The sequence below is a fragment of the Cygnus atratus genome, chromosome 19, assembly GCF_013377495.2.
Source record: "Cygnus atratus isolate AKBS03 ecotype Queensland, Australia chromosome 19, CAtr_DNAZoo_HiC_assembly, whole genome shotgun sequence".
Lineage (NCBI taxonomy): Eukaryota > Metazoa > Chordata > Aves > Anseriformes > Anatidae > Cygnus > Cygnus atratus.
In genome coordinates this window covers 11,724,698-11,747,764 of record NC_066380.1, presented here as the reverse complement: position 1 = coordinate 11,747,764, position 23,067 = coordinate 11,724,698, and the positions used below count along the sequence as shown (strand labels likewise).

The window sequence follows — 23,067 nt, the reverse complement described above, 5'->3', positions numbered from 1 at the left end:
CCTGCTCTCTGGAGGGGAAACTGGGGCAGAGAAGCTGGAACTGCCCAGGGAGATTGAGAGGGCAGATTGGAGCTGATCCCTGCAGCTGGTCCCAGCCCTGGGAGCCTTTCATCCCCAGACAGGACAAGTTTCATGGCCAGGCAGCACCCCACAAGCACACATGGGGTCTGAACCCAGCAGCCCCCCCCACCGCTGCAGCCCCCTCCCCACAAGCCCAAGCAAGGGAGACCTCGGGAGGGCCCATCAGGGTGCCCCCCCACAATGACCCAGAAGACATGGTCAAGGGGCTGGTGTTTTATATGGGCTTTAATGTGGGTGAGGGTACAGGCATGGGGTGCAAAGCCAGGAAGTGAAGGTGGATAGATACGGTGCTGGGGACAGGATGGGGCGGCCACCAGCTTGCAGTGCTCTTGGGGCTCCGGTCGGCAGCAGCTGGTGGGTCTGCCTGGAAGAGAGGGGAGGCGAGCATGGCTGAGCTGGCAGGCGGGGGGCATACGGGGTGCTGGTGGCCCTGGCAGCCCCACACTGAGGGGGCAGGCACCCACCATCCAGGGCCACCCCATGGGGATGCGGTGGGACCCGCCGCAGGGGGATGGGAGATATCCCAGCAAGAGGAGCTGGGCTGCGGCTGAGCAGCCTGATGGGCTGGAAAAGGCAGGGGTTCTGCGGGATGGGGAGGCTCAGGGCACCCCCAGCCCCCTCAGAGCTGGTCTGAGCCCCAGCAAGGGCAGGACTCACCTAGGCAGCCTCTGCCATGCACTTGTCTGCAGAAAGAAGAAAAGCAGAGATCAGCCCCTCCATTGGGTGGGGACAGCATCAGGACCTGGTGTGGGGCTCGCCCCAGCACACCCCTCTGAGGATCCTCACCTCTGTCCAGAGGCACTGGGGGCTGAACCAAGGTGCCCGGACATGTGGGCTCCCCGCTCCCCTCTGCCCTCTCTGTTTCTGCCTGCTCTTACCTGTCTGAGGCAGGATGAGGATCTCTTCATCCGTCAGGCCCTGCTCCTTCGAGAACTGGGTGAACCTCTCCAGGCGCTCGGGACTAAGCTCCTTAGTCCGGCCTGCAGCCAAAAGCAGGGTGAGAGGTGGCCCCTGTCCCTTGCAGGATGGCCCCAGGGCATGGGAAATCCAGCAAGGACTTGGTAGGGGCCAAGGAAGGGAGACCCTACCCAGCCATGCCATGGGCTGTCCTGCTGCCCCCTCCCGTGGGACAGATCCCCACCAAAACACCCTGAGGGCCCCATCTGCCAAGGCACAGGGGGGCTGGCATGGGGGCTGGCAAGGACGTACTGTAGAGCAGCACCATGGTGGAGGTGCCGGTGCTCTTGGAGATCCGGGTGGCCACCAAAGCGTACTCATCATAGTTGGTCTCCACCACGCGGATGTCGTGTTTGCTGCCCCAGCCTGCGAAGGATGGAATGGGCACATCTCAGCCCCCAGCACCGAGCCCAGACCCCACAGGGGAGCCACAGACTCCTGTAGGGTGTGAGCCACCCTGAGGTGTCCTGGCTGGGGCAGGAGCACGGGCTGCATCCAGCTCCGTCCTGCCCTGCCAGAGGAGGTGCCAGGAGCCCTGCGGTGGGGTCGGATGCTCACGTGGGCTGGTGTAGCTGAACCGCCCGGGCTGCTCCGTCTTGATGTAAAGGCTGTTCCTCTTCTCGCACTGGTCACCCCTGGGGAGCACGGCACAAGAATGTCAGCGGGGCTGGAGGAGGCTGGAGCTCAGCCTGCGCACAGCCCCAGGCGTGGCACTGCCGCCCCACCAGCACCCACACACCAGCCCAGGAGCAGAGAGCGCCCAGAGCTGCCCCCATGTCCCCCACAGCTTGCCCCCCTGCCGCCTGCTCGTACTTGGGGTAGGTGGAGTTGACTTCCAGGTTGCCATCTGCGGTGACAGCGATGACCGTGGTGCACATCTTCATCAGGTGCTTCTTGTCCTTGAACCAGCTGGAGCTGGAGGCCAGGCCGATGCTGTACCATCTCCCTGTGAGCTGCACATAACCTCCGCTCAGCGCTGGGCCGGGTGCCCCAGCCCAGGCCATCTCTCCCTTCCCTGCCAGCCTGGGCCTTGTGGCAGGACCGTGCCCAGAGTCCTCACCCCCCCCCAAGGAGCTGCTACAGCCCTTGATGTCCACAAAGCCCAAGGTGAGCCCTGGTTAACGACATGCCTTTCGCTGCCCACCACTCAGGGGTTTTCCTTCCCATGCGCCCTGGTGGAAGGACAGGACCACCCAGACCAGAAACTCTGTTTGCATCTGTCCATGGCACAAGGACGGGGTCAGGACCGTGGTCCAGCCCAGACTGGGGCCAGCATGGACGTGCCTCCATCCCTATCACCTCCCTGGGGTGGCCGTGCCCCCCAGCAGAGCACCCCTGGAGGACCTGGCAGCATGACCCCTCCCGCAGCTCAGTGGGACCCCAGGGCTCTCCTTGCTGTGTCGTGCCCACTGTGGAGGGAGGAAGGGTCTTGCTGGCACCCTGAGCATGCCAGTACCCAGAGGCTGGGAGGGGAGAGGGGTGTGTAGGCTCCGCCGGCACAACAGCCTGTGTTTTTTGGGGTCCTGGACTCGGGGTGGGTGGGCTCTGCTGGGGAGGGAGATCCACGGCCCGCCTCCGCACTGCCTATCAAACTGAGCTTGCTTTCCTCAGTCCCCCCTCCAAAATTCCTGTGCATCTATGGACACCCCACGGCACAGGAGGCAGGCTGGCCCCACATTTGCTCTGTCCTACCCCACAGGCTGGATCCTGGATCCTGCATCCCCTTCAGAGCCAGCAAACTGAGGTCCCCAGGGACAGGGGATGAGGATGCATCAGGTGCCCCCCCCCTCCCCGCACCTGGAGAGGCTGGCCCCTAACCCATCAATAACCCCCTCTCTGCACGTTTTTGGGGAGACGAGCATCCCACACGCCCCGGCCCCCACGCAGGTGAGGCCGGTCGGGCTGGGTCACCTTGTCCTGCTGGAAGTTGGCTTGTATTGGAATGTTGTCCTGTGCGTGCAGCGCCCCGAGCAGGGCCAGCCCCAGGATGCTGAGCAGTGTGGCTTGCATGTCCCCGGTGCCTGCTTTCCCCGAGCCGAGCCGAGCTGAGCAGGAGCTGAGCTGAGCCGAGTGGGAGGTGCAGTCAGTGCTGCAGTGCTGGACACTCTGCTGAGCCCCTATTTATGGGCAGGCAGTGCAGCGGTCCCAGGGGGCCTGTGCTTTGGGCAGGCCAGCCCGTCTCCCCCCGTGCTGTTATGCAAGCAAGAGCAGGGGCGAGAGCTGAATCCAAAGGGCAGGCTGGGAACCTGCAAAAATTTCCCTCCTGTTGATATTACATGTTTGCCTTGGGATGCCAAACTGCTCCGCAGCAAAAACACAGCTTGCAGCCAGCTCGCTGGCTGTCCCTGCCCCCAGAGCTGCAGAGTGCTGGGAACGGGGGGGAGCAGTGCTGCCACCAGCACAGGCGGGGGGCTGGGGATGCCAGAGGGGCAGCACTGGGGGTCAGGGCTCGCTGGCTGCCTGCTTTGCAGAACTCAGACTTGGAGAGGTGCCCAAGCAAGGCAGAGGGAACACCAAGTACCTACTGAGTCCTGATCAGACCTGTGGGACTCATAGGCACCTTTGGGTGCTTCCATGGGACACCCCCCCAAAATCCCAAATCCCTGCATTGCCTGAAACAGCATCTCGGTTGCCACGTGCCGGAGTGAGCCCCACCAGGATGCAGCTATGGAGCACCCTGAGGGTGTGCAGAGGGGTGCTGGGGGACACTGCGACCAGCGGGGAGCCAGACCCCAGTGGCCAGCTCCCCAGACAACAGCACACAGCCAGAAGGACCTCCCCCACGCCACCCCGCAGCCAAGAGGAGCTGCGCTGGGGACACCCTGAGCACCCCCAGCCCTTGTGCTGTGCGTCGTCACTGGGTGTCAGCAGTGGTTCCCACGGGGCTGGGACAGGGCTGGCTGCACAGGACACAGCACCAGCCTGGCCGTGCTGCCCCAGGGCCATGGCTCTGGCAGGCGCTTGTGCTGCCAGCCTGGAGCTCTCCCTGCAGCATGGCCCTGCCAAGGATCTTTACATAAGGAGCGTGTTTTCACAACAGCTGTTTTTTCCCTCTCAGCAGCCCACCCTGCCTGACCGTCTGAGCACATTCCCTTCCCCGCATCCAGCTGTGAGCCCGGCCTGCCCTGCACAACATGTGCTGGGAGCCGAGCTGGCCCCAGCCCTGTGGATTTAGTAAACCAAAACAAAAGCGGATCTGGGTAGGACTGAACATCATGAGAGCGGGACAGAGCCGCTGCATGCCAGTCTCAGGCTCAGCCTTGGTACGAGCCCATCCTCAGCTGGTGTGGGTGCATGCCATGGGCCCTCGGGGTGCTGGGTGCTGGAAAGAGCTCTATCCATTGGGAAGCGGAGGCACGGAGCACTCACGTGGGTCCCCACTGTTCTGCGCTGTGCATGGACACGGAGCTGCCCTGATTCCCTGCCAGGGTGGCATGAGGGGACCCAAGGGCCCCCCTCACTCAGCTCTTTTGGGGTGGCAAAGCTGGGTGCTGGCCCACGGCAAGCCCAGGAGCGCAGGGGCACTGACAGCAACACGAGACAGGCAAAGCTGCAGTGCCTGGGCATCTGCACCCTACAAACAAGTTCACCCAAGACACATGGGCTGGGCAGGAACTCCATCGCCGTGCCACGTCTCCACCGTGACACAGGCACTTCTGGGGAGCAGCCCTGCGGCTGGGTACAGCGCGCTGTACCAGAGGGGCTGGGGACATCCAGACTGCGCGGTGCAGCAGGCTCGGAGGCAGCCTGTGGGGTCTGTAAGCGCAGCTGGACGCGGCCGCCCTACACGTGGGCAGCGGGGACAGTGGCTGGCTTCGGGTGAGTCACGTGGCAGTTCCTTACATAAGTCCCTGATAAACAACATGTGTTACCAGTTCCCACTAAGATTGCAAAATGCCGGTGCTGAGGGCGGGGTGCTGCTCCCACCCCAGGGGCTGCGGATCAGCCTGCTGTGGGGGGGGGGGCTACAGGAAGGGGCTTTCCAGCTTCCTGCATCAGCAGAAATGGCCAGGGGCTGCTCTGGGGACTGTGCCCCTTCCCCTCCAACCTCCCTGCCTGCACCATGGGGGTTGGCACCACTCACTCAAAACAGCCCTGGCTAGGCTGCACGTCAGGCTGGGGGGGGGCAGTCCTGCACCCCCAGGGTTAACCCTGCGGCCCTGGGCCAAGCCCCTGCAGAGAACAGCGTGCTCAAGGGATGCCCCCAGCCTGGCCATACAGTTCAGCCAGGCAATGCTATGGGTCTGGCTCAAATGGCAGTAGCCCCTTGGGGACCGTGGTCCCCAGTGCAGGGGCAGGGGCACGGTTTGTTTTACTGCCCCGGTGACTCTGGGAACGAGAAGCAGGACTGCTGCAGGGTTGCGGTTTCCTTCCCTGGGGTCCCTGAGGGGAAGAGCTGATCCAGCAGAGGTCCCCAGTGCCCCCCAAGTCCTCCCAGCCTACAGCAACACGTGTGCTCCCCAGGCCATGCTGCCATGGGCTACTGGGCAATCTGGGCTTTTTCTCACTCAGCCAGGCTACGCTGCAGCACTGCAGAGTAAATCAGGAAATGTCACTGTTCCTGCCTTAGTGTTGCATGGTTCAGGTGAGGTTCAGGGAAAGGACAAGGGGCTGTGGGGTCCTTGGGGACAGGAGGGGGCTACACGGCTCCCGGCACCACACTGGCTCCCCCCATGCCATTAGCAGTGAGCCAGGGCGCAGCAGTGGCACCGGCAGGCTCAGCCCAGGGTGGAGGCAGTGCTGGGGCAATTGAGAGGTGACTTGCGTGTACACAGACCCTTTTCTTGTGTTTATTGGAGTCTTGCTGGCTGCTGCAGGGCACTGGGGTGAAGGATGCAAAGCCATGGGGGGACGCAACAAGGCCAGGCAGGCGGGCTGCCAGTGCAGCTGGAAGAGCTGGGGAGCCCCAAGGGCTGCTGTACAGCAGCGAGGTCTGGCCAAGCCCCAGCTCGTCCCTGCCCGTCCCTGTGTCTGTAGGCAGCTGGATGAGGTGAGGGATCAGTTCAGGGCATGTCCTGGCAACTCTGCCTCCATCTAGAGCTTCATTTCTGGAAGAGAAAGAGAAGTGCTGAGGGGCTGGGGGAGATGAGACCAGTGCCAGGGCTGGAGACTCACCTCAGCCCACCCAAGCACCAACAACAAATGACTTAGCTGTCCCCAGGGACACGAGCACTCACCCCACATTGTCCCCATAACAGAGCACTCCATCCCAGACCCTCACCCCACAAAATGCCAGCACAGACCCCACTAAGCTCAGCCTGACCCACAGAGGGGCCAAAATGGGCTTTGCTTCTCCAGGGTGCAGCCGATGGCCATCCTTGATGATGTTCTGCCACCTCCTTGCCCCACACCAGGGTGAGGAAGGACTCCCCATCCCATGCTGGACCAGCACTGCTAGGGCAGGACCACAGGGCTGTGGCAGCATGGGGCTGTGCAGCCTGTGCCAAGGCTGGTGCGTGCCAGCGGCCAATGCAATGCCTGGGATCCGCAGCTCACCGTTGAGAATGTGGAACTCGTCTGCGGAGTCACAAAACCCTGCAAGAGAGAGAGCCCGAAGCCGTCACCCTGCCCAGTCACAACAGCCATGCACCCCAGGGACACCACAGGCTACAGCCCTGTCCTTGCATCCTTGTTCCCTGGGGAGAGCACGGTGTGGGCTGTATGTGACACGGGGACACCAGCTGCTCAGACACACGTGGATATGCCTCCCCTCCCCATGCCGGTGGTGCCAGACTCCAAACCCCAGTGCTGGACCCCCCAGGTGAAGCCATCCTCACAGGTGCCCCTGCTCCTGGGTGACCACGTGGCACCCACCGTACGTGGGGAAGTAGTAGGTCACGTCTTCACTCAGGCCCACAGCCCTGGCGCGCTGCTCGAACTTGTCCGCAATGGCATCGCTGACCTTGCTGCTCCGTCCTGCGTGGGCAGGGAAACACCACCATCAGCCTCACAGCCCTGCCTGTCCCTGCCGCCGATCCCCTGCTCCCTGGGCCTCCCACAGCCAGGCTCGGGGCCAAAGGGATTTTCAGCTCAGAAAAGACGGCTACAAAACCCTGCCGCTATGAGAGCTGTTCCTGCTGGCATGCTGGGGAAAATCTGCAGCTTCCCGGGGTGAAATGGCCGTTTGCCCGCCCGCGGAGCTGGTGCAGGCAGGCAGGGGGCCACAGGCAGCGAGTGGGCAGGCTGGCACCCCTGCATAGCCAAGCAAATGGATCCATTCGCCTTGTGGGGTCTGCCCCGGCCAGAACAGGGGTTGCTCCAGGGAGATTCCCTTTGCTCTCCCCCATGCAGCATTTGGGGACAAAACTCTCCACGTGGGAACAGGATCCCAGCCCTGCGTCTGGGTCCTTGGCAGACCTGCAGGGCATCCCCAGCACACAGCACAGTGTCCCACCCCTGTGCCACCCAGCCCAGCTCCCCCAAGTCCCCTGGCAGTCCCAATGGCTTGTGTGTGCCGGGTGTCATTCCTCCCCCCCCCAGCACAGCACGGGGTCTGGAGAGGGAGCAGCCCCTCGTCCCAAGCCCCCAGCAGTGTGACTGATGTGGGGCAGCGCTGCCCTGCACGAGGCACAGGCATCCCCGAGCCCCAGACGCCGACTCACCATACAGCTTGACGGAGATGCTCCGGCCCTTCTGGTAATAGAGGATGGCATAGCTGCTGTGGTCTGTCTCTGCCACCACCACGTCCACCTTGCTGCCGTAGCCACGGCCTGGGGAGGTTCCGGTTAGCCCGGGCACCGTCCAAAGCCCTCATGTCACCGCCAGAGGGCACAAAGGGTGTAAATCAGGGCTAGAGCAGGTACATCCCCGCTGGGCTTTTGTTCCCCACCAGCAGGCACCAGCCCGCAGCACTGCCTGTGACAGCATGTGGCACTGGGACGCTTTCAGACCCCAGAGCTGGCATACTGGGAGGGCACCACGGGAGAGGACACCGGTGCCAAAGCCCTGCCAGGAGCAGGAGGGGGCCCAGCTCCGTGGTCTCCATGGCCCCCACGCCACCCCAGCCCGGTCCCCCTCACCCTTCAGGAAGAAGCGTCCACGCGGCCCAGCAGGGAGGTAGCGCTGCCTGATCTCCCAGCACATCCCATCCCTGTATGCGGAGAGAAGGATGGTGGTGCAGGATGGAGAGCTCCCTGCCCCCAGCCCCACGTCCCCGCCCTTCCTGCTTTCCACGGCGCACACTGGACGTGCTTTCTCCACTGAGGAGGGGATGTGAAGGGATGTCCGATAATCCACCAAGCCCCTCCCTGCAGCTCTGAGCCTGGCTCAGCCCATCGAACCCCTGACACCCTGCTCAGCTGGGTCACCCCGTGGCCAGGGAAGTGCCCACGGACACGGACCCACCATCAGTTGTGGTGGCCCTCGAGAGCCAGTCCCTGACCAGGTGGCTGTAGAGGGACTGCGTGCCTGCTTGGTGCCTCGGTTTCCCCAGGCTGGCTGCCTCCCACCCTGCCCAGCCTGGCCACCCCAAGCCAACCTTGGGCTGGTGGCCAGGCCGCTTGCAGGCTGCCAGTCCCGCCACGACCAGGACTTCCAGCACAAAACATCCCAGAGGAGATCCACCCCCCTGCACTGTTCCAGGTCAGTTCTCTCCCAGCCTGGAGCCCACGGCCAGGCACTGGCCCTGCCCCAGCCTGCCCGCAGCTGCCCTGTCCCCGTTCCTGTCCCGCCCGGTGGCCCCAGCTGCCAGCATCACTCACAGCTTCTTGAAGGTGCTGACAGTCAGGCTCTGCCCGTCCGGGACAGCCACTGTCACCACCGTGGCCTCCAGCTGGTGGCTGTGCTCTGCCAGGTAGCCGCAGTGGGAGGCCACGCCGACCAGGAACCACCGCCCTGCCAGCTGCAAGGCCCAGGGCTGGTGTCCTCTGCAGGGCCAGCACCACGGGGAGCCACCGCCCCGGGGTGCCAGCGCCCCGTCGCCCCGAGCACCCACCAGCCCAAGCTCCCGTTGGCTGTGGCACCATCGCTTGGCACCTCCGCCTGCGGCTGCCCACACCCCAGGGCGCGGAGGCGGCTGTGGGAGCCAGAGGTGCCGCGGGACGGCCCCTGCCCGGCACGGGGCTCCCCGCTGAGGTCGCGGCCCCCACGCCTGCCCCGCGGGGCAGCTCTGCAGGCACACCCAGCCCCGGGGCGGGCGGCGCTCGGGGCCGAGCCGGGCGCCCCCGGCCTCACCTGGGGGAGGCTGAGGTGCTCCGCGACCGCCACCTTCTCCAGGGGGCTCTGGGGAGGGGGCAGCCGCCGGCCGTGCCCCTGCGGCGCGGCGAGGAGCAGGCCGAGGAGCAGCAGGGTGCGCGGGGCGGCCATGGCGCGGGCAGCGGCCGCTCTGCTGGGAAGCGGCGGGGCCGGGCAGGGGCCGGGCAGGGGCCAGGAGGGCGCGGGGTCAGGGGGCACCGGGAGCCCGGCCAGGCCGACTGTGGCTGGCGGGGCCTCCCCGGGGGCGGCGGCTGAGGGGGGTCCGGGTCCGGGCACGGGGCGGCGGGGCGGGGCGGGGCGGGGCGGGGCGGGGGTCCCCTGGGGCACCGCGTGCCTCGACGGCCCCGGGCGGCCCCGCGGAGACCCGGGCCCGCGGGGGGCGGCGCTTGTGCGGGATGGGGCGGGGCTTTGTGCGGGAGGGGCGGGGGCTTTGTGCGGGAGGGGCGGGGCTTTGTGCGAGAGGGGCGGGGCTTTGTGCGAGAGGGGCGGGGCTTTCTGTGGGAGGGGCGGGGCTTTGTGCTGAAGGGGGGGGTCTTGTGCGGGAGGGGGCGTGTCTTACTCGGGGGGCGGAGCCGCCTCGCGGCGCCGGGCTGGTTGCGCCTGCAGGCGGCGCGGCGGCGGGCGGCGGGACACCAGCGAGAGGCGGCCAGAGCGGCCCGCGGGGCCGGGCCGGAAGCGGCGCGCGAGGGAGGCGGGGCCGCGGCGAGCCGGGTCCCGGTGCGGGTCCGGCGGGGTGCCCGCTCCGCTCCGGCGAGGCGTGGCGGCAGGATGACACGATGGACGCGGGCGGCGGCCCCCTGCTCCCCGACAGCGTCCTCTTCGAGATCTTCCTGTACCTGGACCACGCCGACGTGCTCTCGGTGGGGCTCGTGTGCCAGCAGTGGCGCGCCGTGGCCCGCGACGAGTTCCTGTGGAAGGAGCTCTTCTACCGCTACTACCGCGTCTCCCGCGAGGTGCCCCGGCACCCAGGTGCGCCGCGGGGCTGCGGGCGGGCCGGGCCGGGCCGGGCCGGGCCGGGGGGGAGCCGGGCCCGCGGGCTGGGCGCGCTGGGCCCCGCTTCGCTGGGGCAGGTCCGACCCGATGGCGGGCCCCGCCGGCGGCAGGGAAGCGCCCCGCTAGCAGGCGGCGCCGGCTGGGCGCCTTGCGCGGCCCTGCCTGGGCAAAGCCCTCGGCAGCCTCGGCGAGGGGGAGCGCGGGTCCGTTCTCTGCTGCTGCGCTCTTGCTGAGGAGCGGGTGCCGGACGCGGCTCGGTCCCGCCTGGGAAGGCAGCCCGGTTCTGTCGTAACAGCCGAGACGGGTCCCGGGGACGGGAGTCCTTGCCGTCGAGCTGGGCCTGTCGGGGAGTCAGAAACGCCCCTTCCCGGTGTGCTGCAGAGGCCCGGGAGGGCCCTGGCCCCCAGGACGCGTATCCTGCTGCCGGCGTTGGCCGTGGCAGGGAGAACCGGCCGCCTGCTCTCCGGCTGCAGTTGCTGCAGAAGGGTGGGAAGAAGCCGGGTGGATCAAGCGGCGGGGAACCCGCCCCTCTTCAGCAGGGAACACCAGTGCAAGAGAGCTCCGAGGAAGAATGGAGAAGTTGTGGGTGTGACTGTGCAGGTTGCTTGATTTTGCTCGTGCGGTCCCTGGAGCTCCTCTGCATTGAAGGTGTTGTCTTTAGGTTTATCTGAGGCTCTTCGGCCAGCCTCGTTCGCTGCGTGTCTCTTGAATTGAGTAAGCTGACAACTGCCTTGTTAACTGGCAGTGAGCTAACTGGGAGCGGGCAGTCAGTGTAGCTCAGTAATGCGTTTGGGCACCTCCCAAGCTGTGGAAATCATCCTCTGGAGGATGATGGCAGGGTAGGTGGGCAGTCCCAGGAGCTGGCCTTGCAAGCCTTCCTGGCTTGAGCAGCTCTGTGGTGTGGTGAGCGGCATCCAACGGCTCTCGTAAGCATTGGGGTTGTTTGGCCAGATGGGATCTGTCCTGACTGCATCCCTGCTGGGTGTGCTGGGGGCAAGAGCCTGAGAGGGGACGAAGCGCCCTGCCATGTGAGCAGTGGTGGGATGTGCTGGCAGCAAGCTGCTCCCTGCCCTAGGAGCAGGCGCCTACTGGGGCTGCAGTGAGTTCCAAAAAAACCGTCCTGTGGAGTGTAACTAGGAAAGCTGGCCATTATCCATAGAAGTGTCTAACTCTTTGCTTCCTTGGGATTTGCTGCGGCAAGAACTCTGTAGACTGCCTTATTGGGCACTTCATTAAAGATCTTCCTCTTTATTTATCTCTTTACTAGCAGTCAGTATGACTTCTCTGAGTGTATTCCGGGCTCCTCTACTGCAGGACTCTTCTTCTGCCTTGACATTTTGTATCTAGCTCCAGTTCTTCTCTTTTGTTTCCCCAGTCTTTTGGCTCATGGAGATGTTCTTTCCTGGTCTCATACGCCTTCTGAAAACTTTCTTAATTCTGTGTCAGACAAGACACAGATAATCAGAGTGGAGCCCCGTGCCCTGAGGAACAACTTCTCTTTCATCACATGATAGATTTGTGTGCGCTGTGTTCTGCAGTTCTGCAGTTCTGACTGCCGTTTTGTCATGAGCGAAGTTGTCGTTAGATAGGTAGTAGCTGTGCCCTGGATGTTTCTTGCAGTGACTGTAGTAGCTTAGAAAGCAGTGATACGGTGAGAAGTTGTGCGTTTGTTAGAAGAAAAGATTTTTCGTGTGGGGGAGGGTGGAGAAACTACTGAGAAAAATGTTAAGCTCTGCCAACACAACTGAAGCTGCAGGGACTGGAGCCACAGCAGAGCTACTGGTATTGCTGGTGGCAGTCAGAGCTGTGCTTTATTAAAGGCTGATTCTGCAGCTGCTGTGTTCAGCTCAGGTCTGTTGCTTCCCTGCCATTTGCATTCCTGTCAAGTGTTCCTGCTTCTCTTCCAGCTGCTGTCTCCTGGTATGACGAGTTCCAGAGGCTCTACGACACCATCCCTTGCATTGAAGTGCAGGCTCTGAAGGAGCACAATGACCAGGTTTTGCACCTCAGCTTCTCCCACTCTGGCTGTCTGTTTGCCTCGTGCTCCAAAGACTGTACTGTTAAGGTAAGGCGGTAGCATCCCCTACACAAAACTTTGTTTTGATTTAGTAGGGCTCAGCTGTGAGAGTAGCATTCAGGAGGGCTGTGGGGAGGTGAGGTTTGACCAGGTGTCCCTGGACTTATGCCTTTTCCTGAAGGTGCTGAGTTGTTCTCACAGCCACAGCAATAATGACTCTTGCAATTGTAGCCTGGAAGGTGCTGCCTGGCTCTGGCTGCTTTCTAGGTGCAAACTGGTCCTGCCTTGGGTCTAACAGAGCGTGGAGGTAATGACCTACTGCAGTCTTGCATGAGTGGTTGTCTTGAGAGAAATCCCTCTCAACATGCTTAAACCCAGCTGTGGCGATAACTGTCACTGCCTGGCTGATGGAGAAGTTTGGAGAAGTCCTGCATTTAGCTGCTCTCCAAAGCTGCTGGCCGTTTTCTGTCAAGGGAGTTGACAGGGAAATTGAGACTTGGAGGTGTTTACATGTGGTCTTCAATAACTTTTTTGTTGCCTGGTGAAAGCTGGCAGGACAGATGGAGTGGGACAGCCCTCAGGCTTCTTACAGCTTCCTGACCGTTCATTTATCTGTCTGTAGATCTGGAGCAATGAGCTGGACATCTCCCTGCAGCACAGCTCCAACATGAGGCCATACAATTGGAGCTACACACAGTTCTCCCAGTTCAACTCTGATGACTCCCTCCTTCTGGTATCAGGTGTCTTTGTGGGGCCTCACAACTCCTCATCCGGAGAGATTGCTGTAATCAGCATGGGTAAATACTGTCTTTGCCGTCACTGGGGCTCCCTGGAATATGTAAAGTGGTGGGAGCTGGGGCTTCTTTCTTCCACTTGCTCTTTGTATGCTGCGGCCCTGACTGCTGCTTGTCCTGCCTTCCACCATCTGTGCAAAGAGGTCTTGATCGCAATTCCTTAGGGTAAACCTTCTGGTTAGCCGTAGGGATAACTCTACTCAGGTCACCATGTCATCACCTGAAAGTGCAGTGTGGTGTGTGTGTGTGTGTGTGTGTTCTCATTTAATTTCAGCTCTAAGTAAAGAGTCTGGGCAAGGCAAGAGTTGTCCACGTTACCAATTGTCCCAAAGCCACCATTTCTGACTCGAGCAGTGCTAGTCTTGCCCTGAGGTCTCATGTGGTTTGAGGCGCAGTCATTCTGTCCTGCTCTACCTTTTTCTGTTGCAGTTCTGTGAAACCCACTAAATCCAGCTGCATTGTCTCTTGCCATCTCTGTGCTACTCTCCCAAAACCAAGGACTGTTGCTAAAGGCACAGCTCTCTTGTCCAGAAAGGCCCTAAGTCATGGTGTGGAAGGATGAGGGCGTGCAAAGATCTGTATGTGTATGACTTGTTCTTGTCCTTGCTTTGGGCCATGCTTGGAGAAGGGCTATGTAGCTAGATTGCTTTATGGTCTGGCTCTATCTGGCTGTCCTTATGCTTTGTTTTCCCTGGTGCATGCACTCGCCACAAATCACCATAGAAGAGAGAAATAATCTGCGTCCGTAGCAGTGCCTGGAGGCTGGATGGTGTTTGGGCAGTGTCTGCTCAGCTTGCAGTGAAGGTGCTGCATCAGTGCTGTAGGCTGAACCTTGAATCCACTTCCCACACCTTCTGCCATGGTTTCTCCAGGACCCTTGTCAGGAGCCATCACCTCATGCTTGTTTCCCCTCCCTTCCAGAGAACTTCACTCTGCTTTCCAGGGTGAGGAATAAACCCTATGATGTGTTTGGCTGTTGGCTGAATGAAACCAACTTGATATCTGGCAATCTGCATCGGATTGGGCGTATAACCTCCTGTTCTGTGCTCTGGCTGAACAACGCTTTCCAGGTAAGGTGCCTTTGTTCCAGCTCCACAGGCAGTGCAGCTTCCTGCTGGCTCTTGTGGGAGGAAAAGCTGCTGAGTGGATTGGAGAGGGGAACAGTGGCTGAGTCCCCTTGTCTGCCCTGTTTATCTCCTTTGACTTGCCTTCTGAATATTGAGCTTGAGGCAATCCTGGCATGAAGTTTCTCCATGTTTGGTATTATGGTATCTGTTGCAATGTTCTTCCTCTATCCTCTGCTCCCATTAATTCCTGTTCCATTAATTGGGATGAAGACTTGAGTGGAGTGCCCTAGAGCACGTGTTGCTAAACAGGAGAACAGATGAACCGCAGCAAGGTTGCTGAGGTCCTCAAGGCTCCCATTATAAAGCTGAGCCTGGGGTGGCTGCAGCCTGCCATGTATCTGAGCAGCGACCATTCTCCCACTTGGCAGCTCATGGCATTGTTCCCTGGAGGTCCAGGTGCTGTCTGTTACGCTGTGATGAGACTCAGAGATCAGTGTGTGCTGGTTCTAGACTGCTTGTTCATTTTCTGCTACTTGTGCTGCTCAGACGTGTTGCTCCTCCATCTTACCTCTGTCCCAGTGTCACAGCTGCATGTCCTGGTGCCTAGTACTTTTTATTTTTTTCAACACAAACCTTTGATGCTGGTCCTAGGTGAAATTCCCTGTGGTAGCAGGGATCCTTTCAAAAAACACATCTCTGTGCTGCGCTGACATTACAGCATTAACTCATCCATCTCCAAGAGGCAAGGAAGGACCTTGCCCGGTTTGATAGAGATATTGAAGTGTGGTTGCAGACAGCAGAAGCAGTTAGGTAGGAAGAGACTTGCTTATTTCTGGGAGCTGATAATCCATCTGATGCTGCTGAGGGGCACATGCAAACTCCAGAAGCACTGAGGTCCTCTCCCTCTGCTTTGTGTATGCTAGAGGGATGGCGCTTCCCACTGCACCTGTTTATTGCAGAGGCCTGTTCCTGAAATTCTTGTAATGCCACAAGCAGTGCCAGCTAATGATCTCAGGCAGGAAGGTGGGAGCAAGGCTGCCTGGCCTCTGAGTTCCCAGCTCAGCTGTTGTCTGCCAGCAAAAGCCTGGCCCTGGCTTTTTGTTTCAGCAAGCCCACCTCCAAGACGGGAAGGAATATAGCAGAGCTGGCCTGCCTCTTGGGCCAGCGCTCATGGCGATGCTTATAGATGGCCAGAGAGCAGTGCTGAGAGGTGTCAGTGTGTGACCGGTGTCTGTACCATGGGCTCAGGTTCAGGGCAGCATCTCTTAGTTTGAGCAGAGGCTGTACGAGTGATGTTGTGGTGAGGTGATTCCTGCTTACTTCTCTTATTTGCTCCCAGGGCGTAGAGTCTGAGAATGTGAATGTAGTGAAGAGACTGTTCAAAATCCAGAATCTGAATGCCAGCACTATCCGGACCGTGATGGTGGCTGACTGCAGCCGGTACGATTCCCCAGACCTGCTCCTGGACTATGAGGAGCAGCTGGCTGCCTCCTCCACCTCCACCTGCCCAGTCTTTGATCTTGGCAGTGACAGTGAAGAAGAGGAGGCCAAGCCCAAGCAGACTCCAGAGCCAGCCATACAGGAATTGCCAGATGACGGGGGTGTGACAGCAGAGGACGGGCTACAGCAGTTCTTTGATGATATCATGGAGGGTCGTGTGAGGCCTGCCATGACTGAGACCGAGTTGGAGACCAAGGTGGCTGAGCTGTTCATACGCAACAGAACTAAACCACCTGAGGTGAACCTGCTCCCCACAGAGAGCAACAGCAAGACAAAATACTTAATCTTCACCACAGGATGCCTCACTTATTCTCCACATCAGATAGGTAAGGCTGTGGTCTGAGCTCCGGGGCATGTCTGCCTTTGTAGAGGGGTGTGGGCTGCAGCTACAGTCCGAACCTGGATCTGGAAAAGACCTGTGTTAATTTGCCACTTGTTTGTGGTGACTGAGTTGCAGTTCTGCTCAGGCTGCATTCTCAATACAGGGCCAGAAGCTTTTGAGATGCCTTCAGTAACTGGAGAGGGTTCTCCCCCACAAGCACTTGCCTTGTGGTTGTTTTGTTGCTACCAGGCTTGACGCTTGGTGACGCAAGAATGTCATGGTGAGGACTAAGCAGGAAATCAAGAATGATTTAACATCAGTCACAAGTTGCACACCGGTGGGTGGATGCGAAGGGCAGTGGTTGCCCTGATTGTGGGAGGGCCTCAATCCTGGCCTCCCCGTGGAGGTTGGAGAGGGCGTTGGAACAAGGCTAGTCTGAACAGCTGGGAGTTCATGGATGTGCGGTTCCCCCAGCTCTGAGACAGAGCCCTGCCTGCCCCTGTGTCCTGCCTGCCTCCTGCGCTGCCCAGGGAGTACTGACCCTGTGCCACCTGGCCTTTCAGTGTTGGTGTGACCTGGGTGGCTGAAGCAGAACCAAAGGCTTGATGCAGGAGGGGTTTCACAGTGGATGATCAGCTGCTTGGGTGGGTGTTTCCATGCCAAGCTGGAGCCAGGCTGCCTGCTAGCTCTTGGTGGGGTACCAGGGACAGTAATTGCAGCAAAATCCAAGAAAGGGCACTGCTGGAGACCTTTTTCTGGGGTAGGACTTCCCTTGCCCATTCAGGGCACTCTTGCTGAGGCACTGGAACTGGGAGAGACTGAAGTTATAGGAAATCGGTGCAGTGATGAGCAGAAGCAGATAGTCTGCCTGCTTTTCAAAAAGCTCCTAAAGCTAGTTTAGTGGAAAGGACCAGACAGATGAGTAGAAATGGAAGGAGGGAAGGAGAGCTGCTTCCACGCAAGAAGATTCTTCCGTAAAGCTAGGCAGTTTCAGTTCCTTTTGATGCTTGCGCAATTACGGCCTCTTTCCTGCTTCAGGCTCTTCTAACCTTCCTGTAACTTGGGCCTACACCAGCACAGTCCAGTAAAGCAGGGAAAGGCTGTTTCCAGAGCTGTAGACCACCTGGAAAAGAGTCACTCAGTCTTTGCCCACCTAAGGCAGGAATGCAGCCTTAGTGTAGCTAAGTGTAGCGAGTGTAGCTGTGGTGCTCTGTGCTCCTGTCTCTCGCTGGGGCTGCAGGCAGATGTGGTAGAGTTCAGCCTGGCCCTGCCCTGGCAGCACCGCGGCACGACGGGTGGTCAAACACCATGGCTCAGCCTCTGCGAGCAGGTTTGTGTGTCGCCGAACCAGCCTTTGTGCATCTGCTGTCTTCCCCCGAGGAGCTGGTACTTGAAAGAACTTGCTGTTACGCTGCCTCTCGCCAGTCCGCTGGGCTGGTGGTGCTGGTGGGAGCTGCGCAGCGGGTGCAGCCGGGCCCACCTCTGGGCATCGGCGCTCTCTCACCTGATCTGCTGCACGTGAGCACTTGTGCAGGAGGTCCCTTTGAGTTCCTGTCTCCCTTGTGCTGGTGGAGAGCTTGACTCATGGGCAAACCTGCCTGTTCTGTTGGCTCGTGCACGTGGAGATCACATAGCTGAGTTTGAAACTGGGAGCTTAGTGACGCCCAAGTGAGGAAGAAGATGCTGGCGAGCAGTGACTGTTGGGTGGGAAAGGTGAAGGTCCTGGGCTGCCCAGGTTCAGCTGTGTGATGTGAAGGGCCCCAGAGGCACAGTGTGGCGTAACCCCTGCCTTGTTCCCCTGTGGGAGAAGGCTACAATCAAGGGTGGTTAGCGGTGAGTCCCTCAGAGGGGCAGTGGGACTGTCTTCCAGTTTCTTTTGGGCACCCAGGGAGGGCTGAGCCCACGTGTGCCCAAGAGCTGCTGGGGTTTGTGGGAGGCCTCCAGGAAGCCATTGCATATGGTTTGTGTTTGGGACCTCTGTCTGGAGCTGGAAGGGAGAGGGCTTGACCCATAGCATGCATCTCCCTTTGTCAGGAAGTTCAAAAACTGAGTCTAGTTCTGGCTTAAACCCTTGTTCTTGGAGCTTTCCAGGCTGACCCCCAGCTGTGCTTGACAGCGACAGGGGGAAACCCTGTGCAGCCAGCGCATCTCATGGGCCTTCTCCAGAGTGGGTACTGGAGGAGGTGGGCACAGCCCAATGATTTACTGATTTACAAGGGGGTGGGTAAGGAGAACCTTGCTGCAACCAGAGTGCCTCCCAGGCCAGTGCAGCTTCCGAGGAGCGCCGTGGCCTGGCGGGAGGCTTGGGGCCAGGTGCGGCTGCACCCGCTGGGTTGGCAGCTGGGCACTGGGCAGCTTGCTGCTGGGGCTGAATGTGCCAGCAGGTCATTTGTATGCACTGTTCTGGCCAAAAGCACTGCTAGCGAGAGCCTGTGAGCAGCTGGCATGGACAGGAGCACTCTGCCAGTCCCTCCGTCGGTCCCTGGCCGTAAATGAGCCGGTTCTCCTTTCTTAGCAGCACAGAGGGAGTCCCCTTCTTGAAGCCTGGGGACTTCCATCAGCCCTGCTTATCTGTTGGCAGCACCCTGCAGAATGCCCTGATTCTCCTTTTTGTCCTCAAGGGATTAAAAGAATCTTGCCCCATCAGATGACGACTGCTGGGCCAGTGCTTGGGGAGGAGAGGCGCTCGGATGAGTTCTTTGACTCACTGGATCACGTCATTGACATCCATGGGCACATCATTGGCATGGGCCTCTCCCCTGACCACAGGTGAGCATGAGGAGATGGGAGGCAAGCAGAGTGGGTGCTGCCTGCTGGTGTCATATACTGGAGGGTTTGGGTGACAGCTGTTTGGAGACTTTGGGGTGAATGGGAGAAAAATTACAGAGGAGACTTGTCTGCATCAGGTTGGGGTGAGGTACTCTGCATTAGGGCAGGTGGCTGCCCATGTACTGGCTGTGCAAAACGGTTAAAAAAAAGTCTCAGCAGCTGGGCCACCTCACTCAAACGCCTGCAGGCCGGGATTGTCCCCAGGGACCTATTTGTGTACGTGCACATAGCTGACAGGACGGTGGTTACTTGTCTTCCCCTGAGTGCTGGCAGTGAATGAACTTCACCTTCTGGAAGATACGGTATGTGCTCTGAAAGAGCATGTGGCCCTGCTGTATTTATCCCAGACCTGGGAGCAGTTTCAGACCTTTGATGCTGGAGTGCTGCTGGCCTGGTGGCTGGAGCAGGGAACCTGCACGGGCTACTTGCTACTAGGACCTATGCTTAGGTGCTAGTGCTGATGGTGCGTGTACATCTGAGCATCTCCCCAGATCTCAGCAGGAAATCTTCCCTCCCTCTGCACTGCTGAGCCCAGTTCAGGATCGGGTCAGGCAAGGAGCCTTGCAAGAGCAGAGGAGCTGCCCCCAGCTTGCTCCCGAGACAGAGGGCTAGGCTGTCATCTTTGGAGTTGGTTTTAATGAGATGAAAGAGGCTCAACCTAGTCTCTAGGGCCCATCAACCCAGTTGTGGTGGCCCGTTCTTTTCCAGGTGAGGTAGGAAATGGTTCATCACCGTGCTGCTGTGTTTCAGCCTGAATTTCAGAGAGCAGAACTGTGAGTTTGCTAAGGACCAGGGCAACTGCTCACCCCCCTCCCTGCCTGCCTGTGCTGGGGAAAGGCTTTTACAGCTGGGGCTTCAGGAGCTTTGGAACGTGCGGTGAGGCTCAGGATAACGCTTCTGCTCCCCTCCCCAAGATACCTGTATGTGAACAGCCGTGCCTGGCCTCTGGACTGCGTCATCTCTGACCCAATGCAGCCACCGCCCATCGCTGAGGAGATCGATCTTCACGTGTTTGACCTGAAGACAATGAAGGAAGTGAAAAGAGCCCTCCGTGCACATCGGGCCTACACCCCCAATGAGGAGTGCTTCTTCATCTTCCTGGATGTCAGCAGAGACTTTGTGGCAAGGTGTGTGGTGATGGGGCTGGGCAGGATCACACAAGGAGGGCCTTGTGTGTGTGTTGCACTGCAGGCTGGCTTGTGCAAGCAGGGCTGACAACTCCTGTGAGCAGAGCAGGAAACGGGAGGCTTGTAAAAAGCAGAGTGACGGAATCAAAGGGTGCTAATAAAGGTTGTCTGCTCTGGTCCTGTTGTGAAATCAGCGAGGAAAGAGGAAATTTTGGGCTGTGGCATGTTTGGCGGTGGGTGGTGATCTGCCCTCTTAGGAGCTGCAGGCAGCAGGTGCTGCAGGGTGAGTTGCAGGGGTGGTCCTTGCTGCAGCCCAGAACAAGGTGGGTTCACTGCAGGTGCCGTGGTGTGAGCCTGGCCGTGGGTTCAGGCGCACAGCCTGACTGTTCGCGTGCCTCTATTGCTTTGAAGGGCTTTTCTTGCTGCTGCTGTGAGGCCTCATTTCAGTTCTGGGAATCCACCTCTGCCTATGGCATAGCCTGGGTCGCAGAGGGGATTTGCTTGCCCAGGTTGAGTGCTGGTAGGTGATGGGACTGCAGCTGGAGGTTGGGGCCTTTGGCTGGGTCAAAGCAGCTGCAGCCTCTGTGCAGAAGGAAGGGCCTGGGGGAAGCAGGTTATCGGGGCTGCCTGGGTGACGTCCTTACTGGTGTCTTGTCTGATGCAGTGGAGCAGAAGATCGCCACGGCTACATCTGGGACCGGCACTACAACATCTGCCTGGCCAAACTGCAGCACGACAATGTGGTCAACTCAGTGGCCTTCAGCCCAGTGGAGCAGGAGCTGCTCCTGACAGCCAGTGATGACACAACCATCAAGGTGTGGCGCTCCCCTCGCACGGTGCGAATCCAGCAGGCCAGGAAGCCCAGGCCCAGGAAACTGCTCTTCTCCTGGCTCATGAACCAGAAAAGCTGAATCCAGGTTCACCTGCTCCTGCAGCTTCCTCACTGCAGCCACCTCTGGAGCTTGCAGAGCTTTGAGCCCTGCACAACAGAGACGAGCTCTGGGCACACCAATCCCATCAGCTGAGTCAGGAGGGACGCCAGTAGTGGGAACTGCTTCCTCCTCAGAGCATCTGATTCAAAGAGAGAACGTAAGAGCTGAGGACCTGTTCCTGGGCATGGTGGGCAGCAGCCCGAGCTGGTCACTGCAGGGTAGCCTCCCCACAGCTTATCACAAACGCTGCTACTTGGTCACAGCTCTCTCTGGGTGAGCTTTGGCATCTGAGAACAGACTGAGGCATGTCTCGGGGATTTCTGCTATGTGGGCCTGGGACGTGGCTGACCTCAGTGAGAGCTACTGGCTGCAGAGCACTTGGCAAAAACAGCGGTACAGTGCTGTGCTGCCTTACTGCAGGACTCTTTTAATATACTAGTTTTATTAATGTTTGTTTGTCCCAAACCTCCGTGGGTAACTCGTCTGGCTGCTGGGAGTGCCTCCCCCCACACAGTGTTAGGGCCATGGAGGGCAGCAAGGGCTGAAAAGGTGATGGCAGCAGGGGAGGCAGCGCTGGCGCAGGGCTGGAGGGGCCTGGCTGGTGTCTGTGGCGTTTGGTGCTGCCCTGCCAGTGCATTTGGTTAGCAACCAACTGGTGGTACCACCCGTTTCCAAATCTGAGGGTGGGGGGAGCTGGTGGTAACACGGTGCTGGCTTTGCCCTCGTCTTCCTCTGCTCCATAGCAGTTAAATAAGCTATGGCATTGGTAACACGTTCATTCCAGAGGATCTGCTGACCCTTCCCGAGGGGGCAGCTGTGAGGATGGCTGATGTCACTTGGCTGTCTCATGGTCACTTCCCTCCTATGCTACTCAAACTGGCACTTTAGATTCTCTTGGTATGTTCTCTGCGAATAGGTGTAGGCACCCACAGGTGAATGGGTGGAGGCATGGCCCTCTTGCCCGAAGTGACATTTGAATAAGCTTCCTTCCACCTGGGTTGACTCCCCTTGGGTTCAGCGATCAGCTCCCCACGAAGACTCTTTTGAGGGCAGGAGCTGGCTTACTTTAAGCTATTTTGAACTCAGTGTTGTTTATTCTTTATTTGTCCCCGAAGCTTTTCTCTCTCTAGCAGGTAGCCAAATGTTAGAGTCTAAAATTAAGCTCCTAATCTTGTCTTGGCCTAGACAGCGGGGGCCCACAGCTCCCAGGGCCAGCAGTGACCCCAGGAGCTGCAATCACTCCTGGGAGCTGGGTTCCTGGCAGAGTCTGGGAGGGAGCCAAATTCTCAGCATGGGCTGGAGGAGCAGCTTCGGGTCTCTCCTGAGCATGGGAGTGCCTGAGCAGTTGTCTGTGCCACTCACAGCCTTGTGTTGCAAGCGTACTTCGTGGAGGCAGCAGATACTGTCTTGATATGCACTGATGGCTTTAACAGCTCCTAAAGCCCTTGGCAAGAGGAGAGGGTCTGTGCCCTTCTTGCTCTGCCCCAGCAAGTGCCCATGGCTTTATCCAAAACCCCTGTACTCAGGTTTTCTGTCTTCGTAGGACTTCTAGAAACAAGGGAGTCCTTTGTGTGCGTGTGTCTGTGGGTGTGCACACAGGATCTGAATCCAGCTCTGTCCAATTACACATCAAAGGAGCAGAGTCTCTACCTTCCTCCTTTCCTCCCCCAAGACAGTGAAATGTTTTTCCCCTTGGCTCAGTGTAGTAGTGAGCAAGGCACTGAGGGTTCATGTTTGTACCAAGTTTTGCTCTTCACTATGGCATTGAATAAATATTCTGCTAAAGCATCTCTGCAATGTGAGTTCGTTTTTCCTAGTACAGTTTTTTTTTTCTACTGAAGCCAGAAGCACAATACTGCTCTGTCTGCTGCAGCCCCTGCAAAAGTAGCTGTTGTTCCAGGACAGGACAGGAGCTGGACCAGCCACCAGTGTCCCCTTTCAGCCTTCTGCTGTTTGCATCAGGCAGCACCTCTGCATGAATCGGGGCCAGCTGCCCTGTAAGAAGCTTGGCCCTCCTGAGAGGGGACAGGCTCCTCGTGTAGTACCCAGCCCTGTCTCTTCTGTGGATGTGCAAGTAAAAGGACCTGGTCCAGTGCTACAGCTCCTGGGAGGTGCCCAGACCGGGCCTGCACTGCAGTGACTGTCGTAAGGTACCCAGAATGAAATGAAGGCTGGAGCTTAGCACCTAAGAATTGATAAAAAAAAAAAAAAAACAGCCTGGCCTGGAGGAATTTAACTGCTCTTTTATTGGCTAT

At 59.3% G+C, this 23,067-nt stretch overlaps 3 protein-coding genes across 3 annotated transcripts; 1 reads left to right on the top strand and 2 right to left on the bottom strand.

The window, feature by feature from the left end:
* Positions 1–349: 349 nt before the first annotated feature.
* On the bottom strand, positions 350–3,069 carry LOC118260726 (lipocalin-like). The gene is made up of 7 exons (XM_035571170.1): positions 2,950–3,069; positions 1,852–1,991; positions 1,597–1,673; positions 1,291–1,404; positions 960–1,061; positions 739–764; positions 350–445 (listed from the first exon to the last, which is right to left on the bottom strand). The coding sequence occupies exons 1-6, from the start codon at positions 3,046–3,048 to the stop codon at positions 739–741; spliced, it is 558 nt and encodes a 185-aa protein (XP_035427063.1). The 5' UTR covers positions 3,049–3,069; the 3' UTR covers positions 350–445.
* A 2,883-nt stretch (positions 3,070–5,952) lies between these two features.
* On the bottom strand, positions 5,953–9,342 carry C8G (complement C8 gamma chain). Its single transcript, XM_050714671.1, has 7 exons — positions 9,211–9,342; positions 8,739–8,878; positions 8,058–8,128; positions 7,641–7,748; positions 6,853–6,954; positions 6,535–6,573; positions 5,953–6,086 (listed from the first exon to the last, which is right to left on the bottom strand). The coding sequence occupies exons 1-7, from the start codon at positions 9,340–9,342 to the stop codon at positions 6,073–6,075; spliced, it is 606 nt and encodes a 201-aa protein (XP_050570628.1). The 3' UTR covers positions 5,953–6,072.
* Positions 9,343–9,906: 564 nt separating this feature from the next.
* FBXW5 (F-box and WD repeat domain containing 5) lies at positions 9,907–22,600 on the top strand. Its single transcript, XM_035571178.2, has 8 exons — positions 9,907–10,200; positions 12,132–12,289; positions 12,864–13,038; positions 13,957–14,105; positions 15,442–15,928; positions 18,546–18,693; positions 19,668–19,880; positions 20,545–22,600. The coding sequence occupies exons 1-8, from the start codon at positions 10,008–10,010 to the stop codon at positions 20,789–20,791; spliced, it is 1,770 nt and encodes a 589-aa protein (XP_035427071.1). The 5' UTR covers positions 9,907–10,007; the 3' UTR covers positions 20,792–22,600.
* Positions 22,601–23,067: the final 467 nt, after the last annotated feature.